Source organism: Drosophila melanogaster, chromosome 2L, assembly GCF_000001215.4.
Source record: "Drosophila melanogaster chromosome 2L".
NCBI lineage: Eukaryota > Metazoa > Arthropoda > Insecta > Diptera > Drosophilidae > Drosophila > Drosophila melanogaster.
The window spans coordinates 13,421,092-13,443,505 of NT_033779.5; the positions used below are offsets into that span (position 1 = coordinate 13,421,092).

General features: G+C 40.6%; 2 protein-coding genes and 1 non-coding gene across 4 annotated transcripts in view; 2 read left to right on the forward strand and 1 right to left on the reverse strand.

The window, feature by feature from the left end:
- Positions 1–22,414, forward strand: part of CG42784 (uncharacterized protein) — an 84,997-nt gene that overhangs the window by 5,661 nt on the left and 56,922 nt on the right. The window contains exon 2 of the mRNA NM_001201869.3: positions 1,901–2,254. The gene's annotated coding sequence lies outside the window, so the exon portion shown is untranslated. The remainder of the gene's footprint in view (positions 1–1,900; positions 2,255–22,414) is intronic.
- Positions 14,531–18,839, forward strand: Tehao. 2 transcript variants are annotated; one of them, NM_001298972.1, is made up of 2 exons: positions 14,531–15,703; positions 16,832–18,839. In NM_001298972.1, exons 1-2 carry the CDS (start codon positions 14,658–14,660, stop codon positions 18,171–18,173), a joined length of 2,388 nt encoding a protein of 795 aa, NP_001285901.1. In that variant the 5' UTR covers positions 14,531–14,657; the 3' UTR covers positions 18,174–18,839. The 2 variants fall into 2 exon arrangements, with proteins under 2 accessions (NP_001285901.1, NP_477438.1); NM_058090.4 differs by having other exon boundaries at positions 16,832–18,407.
- asRNA:CR45683 (antisense RNA:CR45683) lies at positions 16,804–21,319 on the reverse strand. Its single transcript, NR_124235.1, has one exon.

Sequence of the window (22,414 nt, forward strand, 5' to 3'; positions counted from 1 at the left end):
ACCGCAATATGTTGCCGCCGTCAATATACGAATTACGCATACAGTTTGCTTTTTGTTTGTACCCTGGCTTTGTTTGCTTGGCTCGTACCCACTGATTACTCATACGACGCGTGGCACATTTTATGAAAATTGATTTTACACTGCGACAAAGCTCGAAGTACACACACACTTCGCCACGCCCCACCCCCTACACTCTTCCCCCATGTGTGGGTTGAGTATGTGGTATTTGTTTTTGTTTTTATTCTGATTTTCAATTCACATTGCTGACCTACATTTTCGGTTTGCGTGGGTGAGGCTCTGGTATTTTTTTTGTATTATTGTTGGTTTTTGGGCCACAGGTTTCTGGAAAAAATAAGGAGAAAACAGCCAGGGGCTATAATTTATTCGTTTACTGCCAGGAAGTTAATTAATCAACATAGCCACAATTTTTAAATATTCCCAATGAATAATTAAATGTGCCTTTAAATTTTGACGAGTGTCTGAACGGTTTACGAATTATTTATTCAACAATTGCAGTTTGAACGATTTTTTAGGCGCATAAATATTTAAACGATATTTTTGCTGGCCTCTATAAATATATTTTGGCATAAAAATATTAAATGAAATTCCATTTCCATTCATGGAAAATAGAGAGCAGCCTGGCTGGTTTGTATATTTTGAAAAACCATAAGCCCCTCAAGTCGGAAAAGTGTAATTTCACCTTAAATGATTTTCTTTTATTTTTATTCCTTTGTATGGTCGTAAGCAGCGTATTTACAGCCGAGGCAACTCGTAAATGGAGGCAGTCGTTATTGCGCTGATATTGTCAGCTTTGAATTTATTTTTATATTATCGGACTTTATGGCTACCGTAAACATGCAGTTCGGGTGCTTTCTTCGGCTCAAGGATTTTTACGCGAGTTTTAAATCTTTGAAAGGAACATGCTCTATAGCTAGCAATCTTATATATGTATATGTAAATATTTGTTCCCATATGTACTCATATGTCAGCTGAAGTGAATTTCGAAATATTGTGAACATAAATGAAACGTGCAGTAAATGGAAAAAATGGGAACTCAATCTCGTTTCCCTTCGGCCTTTGCCGCAGATGCTTCCATTAGGTAGATAAAATACAAAGCATTAACCAAGTAAATGAGACTTTGAGAAAAATGGTTATTTATATGCAGAAATAAGGCGAATGAAAATGTGTTCATGTTATACGTTTGTAGTAAAGGTGTATATTATTTTCCTCCAAATCATTAAGCATTAATTTACAGCAACAAGTTTACCTTTCTAACTTTGTTGTTCTTTAAAAAATGATTTTGTATTGATCTTAGTTTTTTAAGTTTTATAAAAAAGGTCGTATACTTAGTGTGTCTATTAGACAGACTGACAAGCAAAGCACTCCCGAATAAGCCTATAGTGTCCTGTTAAATAAAATAGATTTTTCACTCTACTCAGATATATATTTTCGATTCTCTACCACTGTGCAACACGAAACATTTTTATGAAAATGTACAAACAAACACATGTGACCCGATACATACTCTTTGTCATTTGTATGCGTAGCTAAACCCTTTATTATCCTTTATGTGTTTTTATACCAATTTACACACACACAATCACTGACCACGTAAGCATATCCTGTCCAAATGTTTTTGTAGCTGGTGTCTAGCCATTGTGCAATCAAATTGTTCGGTGGGCGTTGCTTTTGGGTTAGCGCCGCTTACGCATGCATTTACAACAAATTATACGAATGGAATTGTTATTAATGCTTTTGGCAAGGTCACGGAATAGCTTTTTGGAAAATTAGATAAAGGGTTTTAGGTGGGTGGGCGCGAATGTGACTGAAATATAAAAAAGAGACTTCTGTATTCATATCCATCCCACAACTAATTTACTTGTTTTTGTTCTATTTTCAGATCTCATTCGATTGCTGTCTATAGTATAAACCATCAGTTATTTCAATACATGTGTTACAACAAATTAAATGAATTAAATATATATATATATATATATATAAATATATGTGTATAGTTCAATAACGAAGTTAAATATTTTCAAATCTAGCTTAAAGAGTGCTATAAGCTAATGTTTTTGTGTGTGTGTAAAGTGCAATTGTTAAGCCATAATCATTGAAAAGCACATGTTTAACTGCAAAGCAATCAATAATTCAAATAACCTGTAGCTGCAATAATAAACAACAATATTCAGCAATGAAATCGACGAATGGCTTCAGCAAGTGGCATAATTTATGAAAACAATACCTTCGTGAAGTGAGTACAACTGATTTATTTATACCCGTTTTCAGTAGACCCATTCAATCTTTTTATATAGAAAGCTTAGTGAAAGTTTAAAACTACTATTAAATAGACAATGTGTTAATCCAACACTTTTTGGTATACCCAATGTTTGTTAGACCATTCAATGGGCTTTAGAATTAAAACCCTTTAAAATTAAGTAAATAAACCCTTTAAAATTGAGTAAATAATATTGTATTCGATAGATTAATACGTATGCTCCGTAGAAACAGTAGTGAATCTCGCGTAATTAGTTATTTCCCTTTGGCAAATAATAGCTGGCAAGTTGTCGAAATTCATTACATTGGAGTTTAGCCACCTTGTCCACTAGTCGTATGCGTAATATGGGTTGGAACATCTATACTCCACCGAAAATGTTTAGCAAGCGACAATATTGAATGGCAAAGTAAATTTGTGGATTATGTTGACACACATGCGAGAATTCTCCCTGGGCTGGGCAAACACAGTGTTTCAAACAGACAATCAGGTCGGGGAAGCCATTTCTCTGATTGTGTGTCCTGTTTGCCTTTTTCAGCTTGCCCACAGTCAATAGCAAAAGCAATTTTAAACAGTTCCTGGTAATTGTTTTATGGCACTCGAAGGAGTCACAAACAAATCAAAGTGAAAAACAAGTCAACAAAACGACTTGCGACGAAAGATTTATGTGAGTGCCTCAACGAACAGAGCAGACATTATAAAGTCGTAACAAAAGACGCTCACTTGGCACTTTGGCTTATCAAAAAGCCAATAAATAATAAGCCAAAGAACTCGTTGTACGGTACATGAAAAGTAGTAGTAGTAGAAAAAACTTGTTTTTATTTCACATGTCGGCGCAAAGAGCGTTCAATAGTAATAGTATTGTAATACGTGTGTGCTTGTCAACAGGACATGTTGACACTTTTTATACATAGAAAATTCAACTAATTGGCAGAGTCTGCATATTCGATTTCAGGCCTGTCAATGGGTAACATGAATGGAATTGTGCTGTGATTGAAGTATTTGGAAATCCATTGATTTTTAACCATAATTTTAAGCTGCTCTCCGCTTTCGGCGAGGTCAAGAGGTCAAGTTGTCAGTGAAAATGCCAAACTCAGTGGCATTTATACACAGTTCCGTCTGTGAGCAACAAGGTCGAGGTCCCCAAAATTCGAAATACTCACCAGTTTGCCTTTGCCAGAGAAGTGCGTTAATTAAGTAATTTGCCAGGTCACGCTCACCTGTCCTTAGCAGAATAGAACACACCTTTAATGACCGCCCCGGCTGGAAAAAATCGATTTGCGTTCTCTTTTCCATTTTCATTGCGGAGCCACCAAATAAACGAGGTCTTTTCTTAAAATCGATGGTGTTTTGGACGCGTAATCAGTTAACAAATGCTCTTTTTTGGGGTTATATATACATATACATATATATATTAGCTTTGCCATTTCGTAATCTTAATTCTAATTGTGCAAATTTATTATTTTTTTAACTTCTTTCTATTTATGCAGTGCAAACTATGTTGCTGCATAGCTTCCTCAAAGCAATTTGCATCTGAAATTCGAAAATTTTATGCTGAAAAGTTATCTCATGAGTTTAGAGGACGATTTATTTTTTTTTTGGCGTCAGCTCATTGCATTCATTTTAGATCCTTCTCCGGTCGGCTTATGCACAGGAGAAAGTGAAATACCTTTGCATTCTTTTCACCTGGAAAATGGCAAATTCCGCATTTTCCCTGACACAGTTTCTGCTGCTTCGAATTCTAGCCGTTTATTGCATTTTCTCGCATTTCCAGTTCACCTAAAATGTTTTGCATTAATTAAAATTGGCTTATGAGTGAGAAGGTGACTAGTGGTTGATTTGCGTTTGGGCTTATTTCGGCGCAAGTCTCGAGTGTTTCTTGAGCGTACATAAATCAGACGCCACAACCACACAGTTCGCACACACAGCGAGGACATCGAGAACGCTTACATAATTTGTTAGGCGCGTCCAAGTCGCAGCCACTAAAAGCAATTTGCTGTAAAAGTAAATACGAAATCGTATTTCATGCCATGTCCCGACAGTCGAAAGACATATGCAAATCATTACTGTATTCCCAACTTAAGGACATTTTGGTTGTGCATATCCTTGTATACACTTAGTAGTAAGCCGAAGTTGGGTAATAAAATATATTAAAGAAAATATATTCTTATTATTATAGCCTAAAGTTTACTGAGAACTATAAAACTTAAAATTATTTAGTTATTACTATTTTGATCAAAACACAAAGAGTTTAATTTTGCTTTTCAAGTTTTAATTTTTACAAATAGTTTTATAGTTTAGGGCTTAGGAGACGTCAGTTTTTGTTGCCTAACATTCGGGGTTATTTGGAAAGTTTGCAGTTTTATTAAATTTTTAATGAACTGTACTTGGACGTCTATTACGATTAGAAATACTTACGAGTGGTAAGCTGCTTGTTTTGCTGCTGCTGTCCCCTTTCCTGTTCTCTGGCAAACTCGACGCCCAAGGCCGGAAACGGAAGTGTGCACATTGAGGAATGGCGCAAGGAGGAGCGACAGACGCCAAGATCTTGAATGCGGTGAATGGGCCAAAGTAAGTAGTTGGCCTAGGGAATTTTGCCAACTTGCCGGGCCCAGTGGAGGCCACTTAAATACCTGAAAAAGTTTTTCGCGCTTCCGCCGGAAATTGCCGAGGGCGGTAAGGAAAAAGAGTTTTCCAGTTGCTGGCTTTGTGGGTGAGTGTGTGCGTTTCTGTTCCATATCAAATCTTCTTCAAATGCACAGCGAGACAGCCAGGAAATGCTAAAGGAAATTCGTTTTCTTTTGAGACACGCGCCAAAAAGGGGGAAGATCTAGCTGGCTGGCAAAAACAAGGAGAGGAAAGTCCTTTGAGCGCCTGCTGCAAATATTGCACAAGTGCTCGCCACTCGTCGAGCTGCACAAACACAGTAAGCAAAACAGCAGCAATAGCAGCAACATCAGCAGCTCAGCTCAGCGGGTAAAAAACAAAAGCAAAGCCAAAAGCAAGCTCGTTAAAATTACAAATAGAAGGCAAGTGGCAGAAAAGTGCGCTCAAGGACGCGTTGGCGTCTCCTCGCCCGCCCATCACCCACCGATCTACCCACCCACTTTCTAATCTTCACATGTGTGGCATTGTGTGGCAGTCATGCAAAGCGTTGTGGCAAGACGAGGCTGCATATGAACTTACTGGTATTCGTATACATATTCGTACTCATACCCATACCCATACTCGTATCATGCCATCAGAAACTTGCGCCTCAATTACGAAATGTTATGCTTCCCCCCCAAAAAACTGGAGTCCTGCATCAACTACGCCCTCCCAGATCCTGATTGTAGGGGGCGTGGCATGCGTGTTTACCCTTGCATTAGGGCAGCACAAAAAGTTTTCGTTTTGAGTAACTACCTTTTTGCCCGCTCTTGTTTGAACTGTTGCATTTCTGGTTTAGTTGGTTGATACGGTTTCGGGTTGGCATTCGAAGGTCACTCCTGCCACTGACAGGACCTCCTGGTGGGCGGCCATCGTTTGGGTTTTCCCGGCAGGACCAATTTGAAAGTCAAGTGAGCTTTCGAATGCCACCTAGCCAAGTCCGAGCCACGCAAGGGCAAAGAAAACGCTAAATGTAAATTAAAGATATGGCTTGCGGCAATTTTCAAACAGCTTAGCGTGGATTTGCTTCAGATCGATATGTCTTAGGATTCTTGAACCGTTTAAACCAGCAATACATATACATTAAGACTTTCAAACACTTGGCTCACTAAGCTATTAATTACATTCGCCATTTTGTAATTATTAGTATTTGTAGTTTAAAAGTAGCCATAAAAAACTTAGGTATTTTGTAACGATTTGATACAGATACTATTAAAAGTTTGAAATTGAAACGTAGCAACTTTTAGTCCCTTTCCGTCGAAGAAAAGTGTAGTAAACTTTCGTAAATGCAACTTCAGCACAAATTTGTTTGGCAATTCGCTCAATTAGGCAGGAAATTAACTGCAGCCAAACCACAAAACCAACGCCCATCGATCCCATTGGATTCGAGTCGTGCTCCACCACGCCGGAATGAAACCCCAATCCGGCCAGCAGACGCCTGGGATTTATGTTCACAAATTATGCACATTTATTTCAGCGTAAAAGCGAATGGCGAATTATGCAGTCGAAGTCGCAGGATAGAATCCAACCGGATTCCGTGCCGCATCCGTATCCAAAATGTAGTCAGGATCGAGAATCGAGTGCAGCGAGGCCAAAGGGCACATAATAAACTTATAATGCGTGACAGGATGCGTGTCGTCGGGTGCCAAGTGGTGCCGAATCCGGTCGAGTCCTGGCGTATCCTGGCGAAAGCCATAAGTGGTTGCGCCTCATTTGGCAGCCCATGCATCTCCGTTTTGGCCGCCTCATTTCCACACCACTCCCCGGATTTATGTGCATTGCATTTTTATTCAAATTTAATTGGTATTTGTTTATGGCCATAATAACAATGTTGGCGCTAATTTAATGGCATTGCGTATACGCAACTACTCATCATGCAAGAATTTACGATCCGTACCATCGACAGCACTGAAATTACACTCCAAATGGCCTTTAATCGAGTGGCGTCAACGTTGCTGGTCCAGTTGACAACTGAATAAATGAAATGGCACTCATTTCCGCCTTTAACACTCACACAGAAGTAGTTAAGTTTAAATATTTGTAGCACTCACCATTTTCATGGTGTATAACAACGATATCCTGGCTAAATACACCTAATTAACAAAGGTAGTTAAAACTTAAATCTTTTTATCATGGTGAGTTGTGCAATTAAACGTAAGCAAATACTAGCGTTTGTGACTGCTGGCAATAAACCACCCCCTTCTCCTTAATTGTTTAAACTTAAGTAAATAAAATAAAAGTACTAGAATGAGCTATATATGCTTATTAAATTGAGCTGGCACTAAACATTTAATTGTTAAGCTAAAAGAGAGAAAGAAAGCTTTTAAGCATGCGGCTAATGTTTTGTACCAACATACACTTAAAAACATATATATAACTACTTAATTATATGCCGCTTCACCTTACACGCGTCTTCAGCTAATGAAGTGGTAAACAATGCAAATATTTGAATTCCTCCCCGTTGCTACGCCGTGTAATTTAATCACCGTCGCATGTGCCACATGGTGCTCCTCTTGGTGTTGCCGGCGATGTTGGCGATGCGGCAGATAAGACATGCATTATGGCGATATAGCAAATACGGCGGGGCACAGTAGCTCCGGGTCGCCTGTCGAATGACATAATCGACGCTGCAGTTTCCGCACTCCGGAGTCCGGACAGAATGAGTCCGGAACATTAAAGATGAAGGTGGGATGAATGTAGATGCTTGCTTGGATGCTCCACCCGTCGATGTGAATGTATTGCTGCTGCTGACGGGCGGCTTCCTGTTATGACGATGGGACCAACACAAGTGGCAACTGATGAGTCCTGAAAGGCTGGTTGTTCCAACCATTATAAAACACAGAATGTTATGTGCTGGCTGCTTCCTTCTATTGCCACTACGGAAAAGTTCCTAATTAGGCAGTTGGGTGAACAGTTTGGGGAATGGTGCTAAATTAAAGCTGCAAAGTTTCGCTATGTCTCTGCTAATTGCATTTCAAGTTGATCCTGCCGATGATAATGCTAATTATAATGATTTGGTTGACGTTGATTAGCTTTTAGTTGGTGTATTTCATATGGGAAAGGAATTCGGCAAACTTATTGTTCATATATATTGCCATAAAGTTTTTAGCCCCAATGTACCAAACTTTTTCAGTAAATATTATTTAAGTCCTTTGGCATTTTCGTTGTATTAAAGCATACTATGTTTCTCAGTGTGTCACATTTTCTTTTCTTTTTTTTAGTAATAAATTTAATGGTTTCCATTTGCTTGGAAGCATAAGGCGCAATGATATATTGACTTGTTTTAAATTTAATTAAAGTGCTGTGCAGGCAATCTCCTTAATATGTTGTATTATTTAAAAATTTTAATGTTTTCTTTCAAAACGTTAGCCTTCTTACATTCATCACATATGATTTTCAATTATGGTTCAATTATACACATTACTTCAAGCCTCTGTTGCAGCAAATGCATTTTAAATGAATCAATTGCATTTTAACTGAATCAAGTTAAACAGCTTAAAGTTGAAAACATAAATAATGTGATTTACACGCATGCAAAGCTTTTAATAATTGAGTCTTTCAGTTATAAATTATTCAGTGGAATTATGTGCTCATTTGCCAATTCAACCGCTGGCTCATTAGTTCGATTTTAAGCCCAAAAATAAAATTAACTGCAAAGAATGGCAATGGCAAGATTTATTTGCTGCCTAATTTAGAGTTACTGCTGCGTTGAAACTTAGTAAGATAGGCAATTCCACGCCCACCACTTGGGAAAAGTCAAATGTGAAATTTTCGCAATGAAAATTTTGCGGTTCGCTGAATCGAATGATGCTGTTGCAGCTAAACTGCATAAATTGAAGCATTTTGCGAAGCGCACCTTTTCCATTACGTCTCATTAATTTCCAACTGGCATTCCAAGTGCACTTTTCCGTGTGCCATGTGTCTTGTGGGCGTGGCTCTCTGTGTGGGCGGGTGGTTATAATTTATTGTATGTTTACTTTACACTCGAGCGCATGCAGAATGTGGAATGATAAAGGAGGTGGGGTTGTGGAGCTGCAGCATGGGCCACGCACCGATTTTCCTTCAACTTTTGCTCCGGCTTATGCAAATAAAAGTGCATAAAGATGCAGATGACTGAAAGCTGCACACACACACATCTGCCAGCTTGAATATTTTATGCGCTGCAGTTGTTTTGGGCAATGGGGAAAGTAATCTCTACTTGAGAAGCCAACTTTGGGACACTGCACGGTGGGCAATGATGAGTTAAAATAAGTTAAAGTTCAACTTAAAAAATAGCAAAATATAGCATTTTAAGGTATATAGCTTTGATAGAATAATAATTGATATCACATTTTTTAAACACTAGTTTAAACACTCATTGTTTTTAAATACTACCACACAAGAAATCAGGAACTCCTTTTGCTGCTAATGAAAATAGTTGGGAAAGCATAAAGTATATGTATTTCAGTAATGAACATTTCTTGTACAGACAGCAAGTTCAATTATTGTTTAGACAGTGAGGGCCATTTAAACAGTATTTCAAACTAAATGTAACTTATGACTGTGCTAAACGCTCCGCTTAAAGTTCCCAACTGCAATTGCATTAATTATCCACTGCTGACCATTGTCGCTAACATCTGGAAAGTGTTTCCATCTTTCAGTTTAGAGCACCAGCAGGAGCTTGACCGATGCTTAAGCACAATATTATTATTATTACTTTCTGCCTGTCGAATTTTAAGCAAAAAGTTTATCCTTCGGATGGCCGGCGAGGAGCTAGTCCATGCAGTTGTTTAAACTTGGCCCCAAAATGGGAAAGAAAGCAGCGCCCCTCGATGAGAAGGGGAAAATGAAGAGCTGCAGGCGGGTGGAGAAGACTAGGATGGAGAACTCAACAGCTAGGCACTTGAAAAAAATAAGACTCATCCCCATTCCGGCGCTTGCCCTCTATCTCGTTTCCATCTTCGGGGCGCCACAGGTAGAGGAGAGCAGCTTTCACATTCACATAGATACACAGATACAAATGTGTTTGCGAATATATAGTATAGTATGAAAAAAAAGTGCACTATATAGAGCTGCCGCTGTGCGCTGTTTGCTGAACTCAACTTGCAACTTTGTTGCCCTGGCATTTCGTACTTTTTGCTATTTTTATAACGAAGAGATCAAGGGTATGTTGGGTATACAAACTAGAGTTTAATGCACACATTTCTCATTCTGCATTCATATAAGTGTATGCCCAAATGAAATATTTGTCGTGCAAGTTAGAGCCATTGCATTTAAAAGTTGAAATGGGATTTAAAGTTTTAATAAGATAAAACCTTCTTTTGAATTAGTATAAGACATTTATTCCTTAGAAGTTAGCAGTAATCCCAAAGTAAAATCTTTTCTTTTGAACTTAAAATGCAAACTATTTTCGTATTCAACTGAACTTTGCAGGGTATGTTACAGTCGAGTTCCGTATTATTTAGCCATTGTCCGCATTTTTTATGTAGCTCTTTCTTTCGCGCACTTTTCTGTCGAATTTGTTGCTGCTGCCTCTGTTGCAGTTGGATATTTCAGTATTTTGGCGTAGTTGCTTCATGGCCCGATGCATTCGAACACTTGCGATGTCGCATGGCCTGCATCTGGTTCCAAAAATAAAATGAAAAAACTGTCATCCAACATGTCAGGAAATTCAAGAAGGCTGGGCTGCATCTGCTTAATTTCTTTGAATACTTGCAGAAAGTTTCTATCATTTTCGTTTTTTTTAATATATTCCCATAGGTTAACCGTACCCAAGGCATATTTGTTTTGCTCCCTGTCTACCTTATACTCGTTGTGTTTAAGTTGTATTTTTGTAAAAGAATATTTACTAAGAGGTAGTCCACAAACGAAACTTGAAAAGAAATACAGACACTGCATTTCTCAAAATGCCATAGAAGCGTTTAATGTAGCGAACAAATTACAAAATGCAATCCTGCCAAGCCAAAGAAAAACGAGATTCTAGAAGGAGATACGGGGAAAGTCTAAGACAAAGGACACACATGTGGCTGACAATAATGTTGACGACATTTTCTGCTGTTGCACCCAACAATGGAGCTGCGGCCAGCAAACTGGAACGACAGTCGCCAACGGGCCAGTACACACCCACATGGATGCATTCCTTCGCCCTCGGCGTTTTGCAACCAGTTAGACGGAGCAACACCTACAACAAAATGGGCGGCCTCAACCAAAATGATTATAAAGGAAATGTTGGGAAAACCAAGACAAAAACAAAGAGAAATACAAGAAACGGACGTGCCACGGTCACCATTTGTTGCCGCATTTTGACAATTTTGCCATTTAATGTGGCGCAAGCAGTAGCTCGTGGAGATGTGGATGCGGAGGGCAGGAAGATGATTGCACCAGGATGCGCGCGTGCTGCGATGGAAACTCTAAGACACAATGAGAAATTATCTTCTTGAATGAGAAGATAACCAAAATGCTTATTGTTTTACTATTATTTATTTATTTTAACTTTACTTACTCAGTTTGAATAAGAGCGCTCGTCATTTAATAATGTCTTTCATGTTTTTATAGTCATTATTTGAGTGCCTATAAAATCAAAGGAAGCAGCCCCAATGGCACGCAGAAAATCTGATAATCTTGACAAATTTTCGACTCAGCACCGAGAAGTGATTTTCACTTAGCTCGATTCCCTTTTTGCATTTTCTATTACCCCGACTCACTCGACTTAAGTGCATAGTGTGTTGTACTGTGCACTAAGTCCCTAGTAAGAAAACAAATTGTATTTTCCCAGTTGTTTGCAATCCCGCCCCCTTCGCACCCAAAAATGGCCCACATTGCGTATACGCAACGTTGCACATTTCGGTGAGGAGTCTAGACCGAATGCAAGGATGCCTTACAATCCGCTCGTACTGACAAGTAACAAAACTGTATTGATTTGTTGCTAATAGTTGATCCTGATTCCCATTCTTATTCTATTTCATTTATTCGATTTTTTTCTGCGGATGGGTTTTGATTTGATTTTCGAAGTACACACTGGCACAGAGCTACTGACACACAAAAGCCACTCATCTGCGGAATGGCAGAGGAAAATGTATTTGCGGTTGGCGAACTGCATGGGAAGCACAATTTTGGATGTTTATGCTGCTGCTGTTCGCTTATTTATCGAGAGAGCTTAGCTGTTGTCGGGGTTCTGTGTGCATTTTGATTTAATTTGGAATGCGCTACTCAAAATGCAGTTCCGTTTTGGCATGCAATTTGCCAAATGTCAAATAGGTTTGGGCCAATCTCAGCTGCATGGCTGCCAACACAATGGAAATGGCTGACATTTGACTGAGGATTTGGAATCCTGTTTCTGGCATCACCACCGACACACTATGCGTGTGTGTGGATATGACGTTAATTTGGTGTTGACTCTTAGAAAATGTGACCCTTTGAATCATGATTCAGTTCAACTCTGATTGATGTGACTTTTTAGCACGTCCCCTCATTACAAAACAAGGCAGTACAAGTCCTGCCTTTAGTTTTTGGGCCCCAAAAAGTCAAAAGTCAAGCGCCCTTTGTTTTCCACTGGCATTCACCAGCAGCCAGATTGCTCTTCCACCGAAGGCCAGATGGAAAGATGCACTTGGATAGATAACCCTCATAATCGGATAATTGGATTTTATTTGATCGCTTTGGGGTGAATAATGTTTCAGTTCATTTTTAGCTGAACAAATACATAATATCGGATTTAATGTTTTTAATTGGCTATTAATTACTATTTTGAAATGTGTTTATTTCCAATCATTAAAAATTAAAAATAATAATTTAATTAATATATGTGCATTTGTAAAAATTATATTTTAATTATTTTGCTGAAAGTACATATAGATTACGGTGCAAATAAAATGTTAAATATCCTATCCATCAAAATCGTTTTAGCATGTTTTCCACACCAACTAAAGTTAAACCAGTTAACTAAATGCAAAGTCACAGCCTCCGAAGAGCTAAAAGCCCAACATTTACAACAATTCGTTAGAGCACCTACTTCCATCATCACCAGCTCATAAAAACAGAATGTGCGTTAGCCTGTGTAGGTGCACCACTCTGCCTATGCGTTTTGCGGACCACAGTGCGTATGCGTAATACGAAGACGAGTGGCGTGGGAAGTCCTTTGCCATCGTTTGGCTGCCGCTTGTGTAATTGGGCGTGTAATTGTGTTTGCCTTTTCACATTTAGTCGGGCCCAAAAAAGGTCACTTTTGATGTGTGTCCTGTGGCGATGCTGCACTGCATGAGTTGAGCGGGCTCACCCAATTAAAATGTCGCTCAAAACTTTTGCCCCAATGTCCCTGGCGGGAGTGAAAAACTGTTAATTGAGTTTCTGTCCGCCAACGCGAAATGAATTATGAGCAACTTATAATGAAGACGGCTCAACTTGAGCGCAGCAACTTTTGGCAACTCGACAATGGGCCAAAGTCCATAATGACGGGCTGTCCTTGGCGCGTTCAAGGCCACATCCTTCGACGCAGCGATTTAAGTGATTGACTTGGCCCAGCACGGCCCTTATTTATTTTTGAGCGTCTGTCCCATTCTCCAGATGTCGAGGCTCGATAAGCTCCGGCGTGGCATGCCACACACCTGTCAGGATGTGTCCGGATATGTTCCATGCGTGACAGTTCAGGGCGCGGCTTAGGGCGAAATATTGGCTCCTCTCATCGAATATTCATGGCGAGCACCTTTTTTAATGGATGAAAAACAGTTTAATTCCCATGAGTTATTTATTTTCCTGTTAAATCCCCTCGACCAATATCCTGAATCAAGGATATTAACGGGTTACGAGTCTAAGAGTACACATTCCACTAACTGATTAGTGTGGGAAATAAAAAGTTAGAGAGCCCAAAATTATGCCACTAAGATTGAATACGGCCTGTGTGACTACCAAATTATTTTGTGTTCGCTGACTCACGACGGCTGTTTTCTGTGAACGTGCAAGCACTTGAAAGTTACCGCTCAAAGATGTCACTACGAAATACAAAAAATATATAAACACTTCTTATCGGCGTCTACGAAATGCAAAAACAAGGAACATGAGCGAGCCATTAACATTATGACATTTGGGCATAAATAAATTCCGCAAGATAGCCAAAAGTAGGGTATTAAAAACACGTTATCTTTAAATTTATGTGTCTTGGAAATTAAGATGAATGTCGAATTAGTTGTATTCAAATCATTCATTTGGTGCCAAATACCCCCGATTATAAGCAGACGGATAGTGATAGTAAGTAATTTTAAGGAAATTTACTGACATTTTGTTTGGTTATTTTTTAAACTAACTGAGTTCATGGCTGACAAATTGATAGAACAACGTATGGAAAACTACCTGCGTTCTTTGACCGAACCATATTACAATGGTCTTGAACTTTGCGACCCATCATTAAGATACCATCAAGGGTGAAAATGGTCGAGTGATTGCCTTCTGCCATCTCTATTTTGATGAAGGCGCCTCGCTTTTCGGCCATGTCAATGGGTCTCTCGACTGCGATAGGGGCCGTGATAAGAAAGCACAGATAAAAAAAATAAAAAATAGAAAACCGTCTGCAGACCAATTGGCTTGGCCTGATAAGCGAGTTGGCTGATTGGCAGGGACCCCAAACAGCTGTGATTTAGTCATAGCCGAACATTCGCCGTGTCCACATAACCACGTCGCAATTGCTGCTCGTCGCGGAAACCAGAAATTCAAATAATCATAAATATTAAATGCCAAGAAACGGCCAAGTGAAGTGAAGAGCGAAATGTTAACCTATTTGCCGGTAGTGTGGCTCTTTTTTGCCCTTCTGGTGCTTCGTTCTGCCACGGGACAGATCATACCACTGCCCACCTTTTGTTTGGGTCTTAGTCCGCAGTGCACTTGTGCCGCCGAGGGGAATGTGGTGCGTTTCCATTGTCCGGATGAGTACGCCATGCTGCTGGAGGTTTCCGAACCGGGCGCATCGTTGTACATGAGCTATTATGCCTCCACCGAATTGCAGTGGCTGCCGCGCTTCAATATCAGTTCGCTTGTGAAGATCGAGTTCGATGCGTACATCTTCTGGCCGGAGAAGTTCCTTAGCGACTTACTCAAGACCTTGGGTGTTCAGACTGTGAAGACGATTATTTTCCGTGATCGAACTTTGGAAACGGTAGTCACACGCGACGTTCTGAACTCGGGCAATGGATATATGGAAACTTCGCAGCCCGAAAACATTACCACCTGGCACTTTGGTTCAGTTCCGGGCCTGAAGAAGTTCAAGTTCTTCAGCCACGTGCCGGAGCTGCAGGAGTCCATATTCCACGGTTTCGACACCCTGAGGGATCTGCATCTCAGCGTGAACGTGACGACGTTGCCGGGAAATATGCTGTCCACGGTGAATGGAACTCTGAAAACGTTGACCATCGAGAGTCCGGGTATAGTGTCATTCGGGAATCCATTGCTCCGCGAACTGCAGCAACTGCGCAACTTGAGTCTCGCGCTCATACATCCGTTTCATGAGCGCGACAAGCAATTGCAACCGCACTTCTTCGGTTCCATGACTAATCTGGAGGAGGTGCGGCTGGCGTCCGCCACAAGTAGTGTGAATCGCTCGATGTTCAAGGGCACCAACAAGTTGCAGCTGATCAAGATGAATGGCAACGACGATCTCATGGAGCTTCCGGGTGAAATTTTCCTGGACCAGGTCAATCTAAAGACCCTGGATCTATCCTGCAATGCGATCGTCACTCTGCACGAGGATGTCTTCAAAGGCCTGGGGAATCTAACGCTGCTGGATCTATCCAAAAATAGACTGACTAACTTGTCGAGGTGGGTTGAAAGGGGGTTCTGTTTGTTGTTTTCGCCACCTGCTTGCTTGCGCTGATTAATAGATGGCCCACCTAGCGATAGGGTACGGACTGTAGAACTTGCTTCTAACCAAAGTAATTAATCGAAGGCACTCTTCTTCGCCTTATCGCTGTGGTTGCGGCTGCTGCTATTTCCCTTATCAATACCCGGGGCACGAGTAATGGCTCATCGAGAGTTCCATGTCTCCCCCTGACAGGCAAGTGGGGTTATCGGGTCCTATCGTTCAGATACTAATTGCAGTGTTATTATTGTACACAGATTGGCGCCAAAAAGTATGCCAAACATTATTAATTGATTGATCCTTATCTGGCTGTAGTAATTCGTGCTCAAATCAGACAAAATATTTCGTATTTGTTACGCCACAAGTACTACTATGTATATCTAAACAATTCATTATGAAAAGTCATATGAAACGTAAGACGTATTTTATTTTTTTTGTATAGTTCTTGTCTATGGCAATCTTATTGTCGTTTGATAAGATGTGGTCGAATAGAAATTAATTAGATATTTTTGTGGCTGATAGATTTTAATTATAGAAAAAAAGGTTAAGCTTTTTACCGATCTTAAAAAATGGCATTGAACAATGTTCTTAATACTATTGAGATTTACAATCAATCTGCGCGAAACAAAACTTTTTATACTGATTTTCTAGAAACCTAAGCATTATCATGTTGATTTGCAGAATTTATTTGTAGTCCCCATTTTGAATTAGCAATACCATAGAAGTTTTTTTTTATTAATTTAATAAAAGTAGCAAATTGGTTTTTAGATGTCGCAGACATAAGCATTATGCTTAACATAATGCCTACTAATCCCCTCATAAATGTTTTTAAAGGCTTCACCACTTATAAAATACTGTTTATAAATCATTTTTATATTGTTAAATAAATATGTAAGTAACATGTAAAAATTATAAATAAGCTAGTTAAAATAGCTTTACCATTTTCGATAGCTTATTTAAAAGAATCAATGTTATTGTATAGCATTAGGTCACTAGTTTTGGGATGTAGATAACGATAGCCCCACTTGGAACTCGGTACTTCCTGATTAATGTCAATCTAATCCCTCTGAGATCTCCTCCTCCTGCAGCACAATTTTCGCACCATTGACTTCGCTGAACGTTTTGCGTCTGAACAAGAACTCGCTGACCGCGATGTCGCCGAGTGTGTTCCAAGATGTGGTCAGTCTGAACTACATCGAGATGGTGAACACCCAGTTCTATGGGGCCACGCTCCTGATGAACTACGAGGCTGTGGTGTGCACCAATGACGAGGCGTGCCAGTACAAGTCGGCGGAGTGGCAGTGCGATCCCCGATGCATCTGCTGGGTGCAGCGGAGTGTAGGTAGTCTGATCGTGGATTGCCGCGGAACGAGTCTCGAGGAACTTCCGGATTTGCCCCGCACCACGTTACTGAGCACGGTGCTCAAGGTGGGCAACAATAGCCTCACCAGTCTACCCACTGTGAGCGAACACAGTGGTTATGCCAATGTGAGTGGACTCTTTCTGTCGGACAATAACCTGACCAGCCTTGGAAGCGGTGACCAGCTGCCCGATAATCTCACCCACCTGGATGTGCGAGGCAATCAGATTCAGTCACTCAGCGATGAGTTCCTATTGTTTCTTCAGGAGCCGAACAACACTATGACGCTATCGTTGTCGGGAAACCCCATCACCTGTGGCTGCGAATCCTTGTCGCTTCTCTTCTTTGTGCGGACCAATCCGCAGCGGGTACGGGACATCGCCGATATTGTGTGCACCAAGCAGAAAAAGTCCTTCCAGCAGATGGAGGCCTTTGAGCTGTGTCCATCGTATGTCCTACTCATCAGCTGTGTGGTCGGTGGCCTGGTGATCGTCATCTGTCTGCTCACCGTGTTCTACCTAATGTTCCAGCAGGAGCTGAAGATTTGGCTGTACAACAACAATCTTTGCCTGTGGTGGGTCTCCGAGGAGGAACTGGACAAGGACAAGACCTACGATGCCTTCATCTCGTACTCGCACAAAGATGAGGAGCTGATCAGCAAGCTCTTGCCCAAACTAGAGAGTGGTCCGCATCCCTTCCGGCTGTGTCTGCACGATCGGGACTGGCTGGTGGGCGACTGTATTCCGGAGCAAATCGTTCGCACCGTAGACGACTCGAAGCGGGTGATTATTGTACTGTCGCAGCACTTCATCGATTCGGTGTGGGCCCGCATGGAGTTCCGGATCGCCTATCAGGCCACATTGCAGGACAAACGGAAGCGAATCATCATAATCCTCTACCGGGAACTGGAGCACATGAACGGCATCGATAGCGAACTGCGAGCCTATCTCAAGCTGAACACCTACCTCAAGTGGGGTGATCCGCTCTTCTGGAGCAAGTTGTACTACGCGATGCCGCATAATCGCAGGGTTCTGAAGGGCCAAAAGAAGCATGCGGGGCCGCTAATCTGAGGCTTGAATAAAATGTAAGATATTTTAGATGAATATACTCACTCGCTTTCAGTTGAGATTCTCGTAGAGATCCCCCTTGGCGAGGCAAACTTGGGCCTTAAAAGCTAATTTGCATGCCTTGCTTAAAGTTCTAAAGTTATTATGACTATTTAAAAAGTATTGATACATACATCATAAGTAATTTAATTTATTTTTAAGCAAACTAATGACCTTACGATTTTGTTTCCAATTTTCCGGAAATTATATATTTACAACGTAATTTTACAAGTAATATTTACAAATTAATAATAATGTCAATAAAATAAAAAAATATATAAAAACATATCAGCATATAGCTTCTATGACTGTTTAACCTAATTAATGCATACAAACGGGCAGTTATTCTTTCGACAAATTTGTTAATTAAATTCATCTTCATATTCAAAATTTAATAGCTTTAATTTGAATAACTAATAAATTGTCACAATAATTAACTTAGTCGTTAGCATCAACATTTGCAACATTTCATGGAACACACAAACGCTCGATTGCCATTAATCAATTAGCTCAATTAAAATGATGATTATGTGTTAATTACAGCTTCGGATGAATTTATGACACTCATTATACGAATTATTTTCCGCTAAATCTATGATAAGAAAGAATAGAAATGTGTATACAAGTTAGAAACTGCAAGATACTGAAAATAATATTATTTCCACGCCCCTCAGCTGCTTCTTAAAACAAGTAAGAATGTAAAGAATATCAAATTAATCACGTTTAAAAAGCTTTTCATTGGTGTAAATTTTTAATTCACCGAGGGACCCACAAAGTGGACAGTTTTTGAGCCCTCGTCCAAATATCCCAGCTGGCTTAGGCCTTTGGATGAGCTGGTCCTTGTTGGTGGTCCTTCCCTTTGTTTCCAACAATGTATTCGGCCTGGATTGTGTCATTTTTCGCATGAGATTTTAATTAAATTTTAAATTCCAAAACATTGGGGTGCTTTGTGTGTGCGCAGATAAAATGCCATTTGGCCTTAAATGAATTTTAACAGCTGATGTGTGCATAAATAAACATGAACTGCTGCTCTTCTGCATGACTAAAAATTAATTTTTCCAAAGCTGCACGCTTTTATTCCACATTATTATTTGCCAAAGTCACCACATCATAACCATGGGCATTCGTGGGCAATAATATTTGCAATTTATACGGGCTTAAATATTTATTCAGTCACATGCTTTAAGCAGCCCTCATAGCCTCATCTTCAAACTCTAATTATCCACTTCGGTAATTGCGCTGGCCTTCATTGCTCAGTTGAGTCGAGCACTGGAGCCCTTTCCCCAAATAGGCCGATTCAGGCCCAAAGTGGCGAGCCAAGCCAATTCCCAGCCAGATATAAGTGAAAATATATGTAATAACCAAGAGGGCAGAGAAAAACATTTGGCCAACTTGCGCTCCCTACACTGTCAGCCCTTTTTTTTTTTTGCCGCACGATTGCGTGACCTTTTGTCCACCCACCACCCACAAGCCACCATCAAAGTGGGTGGTTTGGTTGGTTCTGCAGAGCGTCTTTGAAGATTCATTGCCTGCCCGCTGGCCAACACTTTGTGGGCGAGTCGAACAAAAGAGTGAGGGTCATGGGGCAAGGGACAAAGCTAGAACACTTATTTATAACGCTTGGTCTTTAAACTTAAAAACTGAAATATTTCCACTAACCTTTTATATACAAAAGTTAAGTTTAATTATTTCTACAGTCGATAGAACTTGTATTCCCCAAATTAACATTTCAACATCAACGGCATTTTTTAAAACTCATTATTATTTAACAACTGCTCGCTGTGATAAATTACTTTTCTACAGCCAACTGAATGGCGGAAATTCAATCTTTTTGCAATTCAACATTGTGATTCGCTTTGAGCGCGGCATCCAATTCAATTTTGATTGTAAAAATGCTCAGTTGAATTATATTTCGCTTTGCCTTTGTGACCCTCCAAAAGTTTGTAAGTGATGACATTTGATTGCTGCCCCAACACATTGCAGCTGCCATTGTATAATCATCTGGGCTCATTTTTCATAAACTTACACTCGAAGTCGAAGTCCGAGTCCTGGAATCTGGGTGTGAGTAGTTATCACAAACATCTGTTTGCCACTGCCTTTCATTTATCACGAGTTTTGCGAAGAAAACTATAATAAAAGCGATGCTGCCCATTGCCAGGGCTTTTGGCTACGTGATTCAAAGGCCAAACCGCTTGCCACTTTCTTTTCGCAGTGGCTGAAATTCAAGCTGGGATTCCCTGGCGTTGAACTACTTAGAAGCCATAAAGTAAGGATGTGTGGCTCACAAGGGGCTAGAATGTTTGGTTGGTGTGGATGCCATCAATGGATTTCTGGCCTGGCGCCATCAGCAGCATCAGCATCACCAGCAGCCACAATTCGAATCGAAAGCGGATGCAAAATGCTAAATTGTTGCTGGCTCTGAGTCAGCTTTTGGTGGCTCCATTGACGATGTCTCCAGCCATTTGAGCACACAAATCATTGCAAATGCATACGGCGAATATATATTCTGTATATATGCGGTATAGTATTTGCTGATACTTAGTTGGCCACAGTCATACACGTACTATACATGGCTTTTATTACATGGGATTTTATTGCTTTTCATTGCCGGCTCCTTGCCACTTTCAATGTATGCAGATTATTAGGCTTACTTTTCAATGCCCCAATGCATTTTCCAACAATGGCTTGAAGTTCGTTTGGCAATGATAAAGTGTCAGCAACTCGAGTTAATTAATTGATATTAAGCTAATAAATGTAATTAAAATATCCTGAGAGTTCCTTGATGTATATTTCAAATCCTTGTTATCCTTTGTGCTCCTTTAAATGCAATAAACTTCGTGCAACTTTCGGCACTTTGTGTGGTGTAGTGGTGTGTGTGTGGCTGCAACCTCGTTGCGGTTATGTCCTGCAATTAGTGGAAGTTTTATTGCACACTTTCGTGCCATGTGGCCCGGCCAGGAAATGCATTTCGATGCCCGACACAAAGAGGTCATTAACAAGTGCAGACTGCAGAGTGCAGAGTTGGTCGGGTGCGGTTTCCTTTTCTTCGGTTTCTCTGTGCTCCACTCGCCAACTGATGCACTCATTATATATTGAAGGGAAATCACACCATAGCCATGGGATACAGATGTCCTGCAAAATAAGCAATGCGTATAAGTTTAAAATTGCAATTCAATGTAAAATCTGCTATGTGACCACAAAAAAATCATTTTGCTACTAATGAAGTTAAACTGGACTTATTGGAATTTCTAAACATGAAATGATTTATTAAAGAAAATCTTTACTGTAATAGATGTAAGCATCGTCTCGGTGGCGTATACGTAATATTTTCCTAAACGCTCCAAAGTGTTGATTTAATATTTCGCCTAATAGATTCCATGTTCCACTGTCCCCATGCTGGCAACCTGACAGCTTTTGGTATTGGATATTCCCCATCGCCTGGCAACCAGGCGCACTTATCTTTGATTGCGTGCAATTTACGCTGGGCCAATTGTTCATATTTTTGGTTTCGGGCGCGTGGCTTAGCTGCTGACCTTGCCCAGTGGGCTGCTCGGCCAGAGGCGTGGTTGATAAACGACCACCTCGAAGGGGGAGCTCCAAAATGGACTTGGCGCAGGACGAGTGAAAAACTACAGAAGGCGTTAAATCATGAATGCAGGCGACTGCTGATGGCTGCACTTCCTCCACATCTCCTCACCCGACAACTGCTGTCAGATGGGATAAATCCGCACATTTTTCAGACACCGAGTGGCCGGCTAAACCGCTGGTTCCACTTCGCTCAGTAGCCGAAAATCAATCGCGCTCGGCATTAATCAAAAACTCATTTATCAACTAGTGAGCAGGCCTTTCTCCCGGAGGTTTATTAGCTGCCGGCTGGCCACGGTCGGTGATTAGTTGAACGTTAACCCCGGCTCGGGACACAGTTCCATGCGGGACCCACAAAAACTGGAGAAATCGAGAAAAAAGTGCAGGCCGGGCGAGCGAGCAAAAGTGCAAATTGCAATGAATATTTCACGCGAAATGGGACTTGATGGGGATAAATTTCGCTGGCTTGTTGGACGAATTGGCGGGCCGGTTGAGAATCATTAATATCGCCAACAGCAGGTGACAACTGCCAGCTGCACTATCGTCAAATCCATTAGTGTTCCACTTTGTTTTAGCCATGTGAAGAAGGTGCCAGCACGCTCACTTACAAGCCACACACA

Excerpts from the sequence above, each read along its gene's own strand:
- Tehao (NM_001298972.1), top strand. The coding sequence starts at position 14,658 with ATGTTAACCTATTTGCCGGTAGTGTGGCTCTTTTTTGCCCTTCTGGTG. Across the intron at positions 15,704-16,831 it reads AGACTGACTAACTTGTCGAG|CACAATTTTCGCACCATTGA; the intron begins GTGGGTTGAAAG and ends CTCCTCCTGCAG.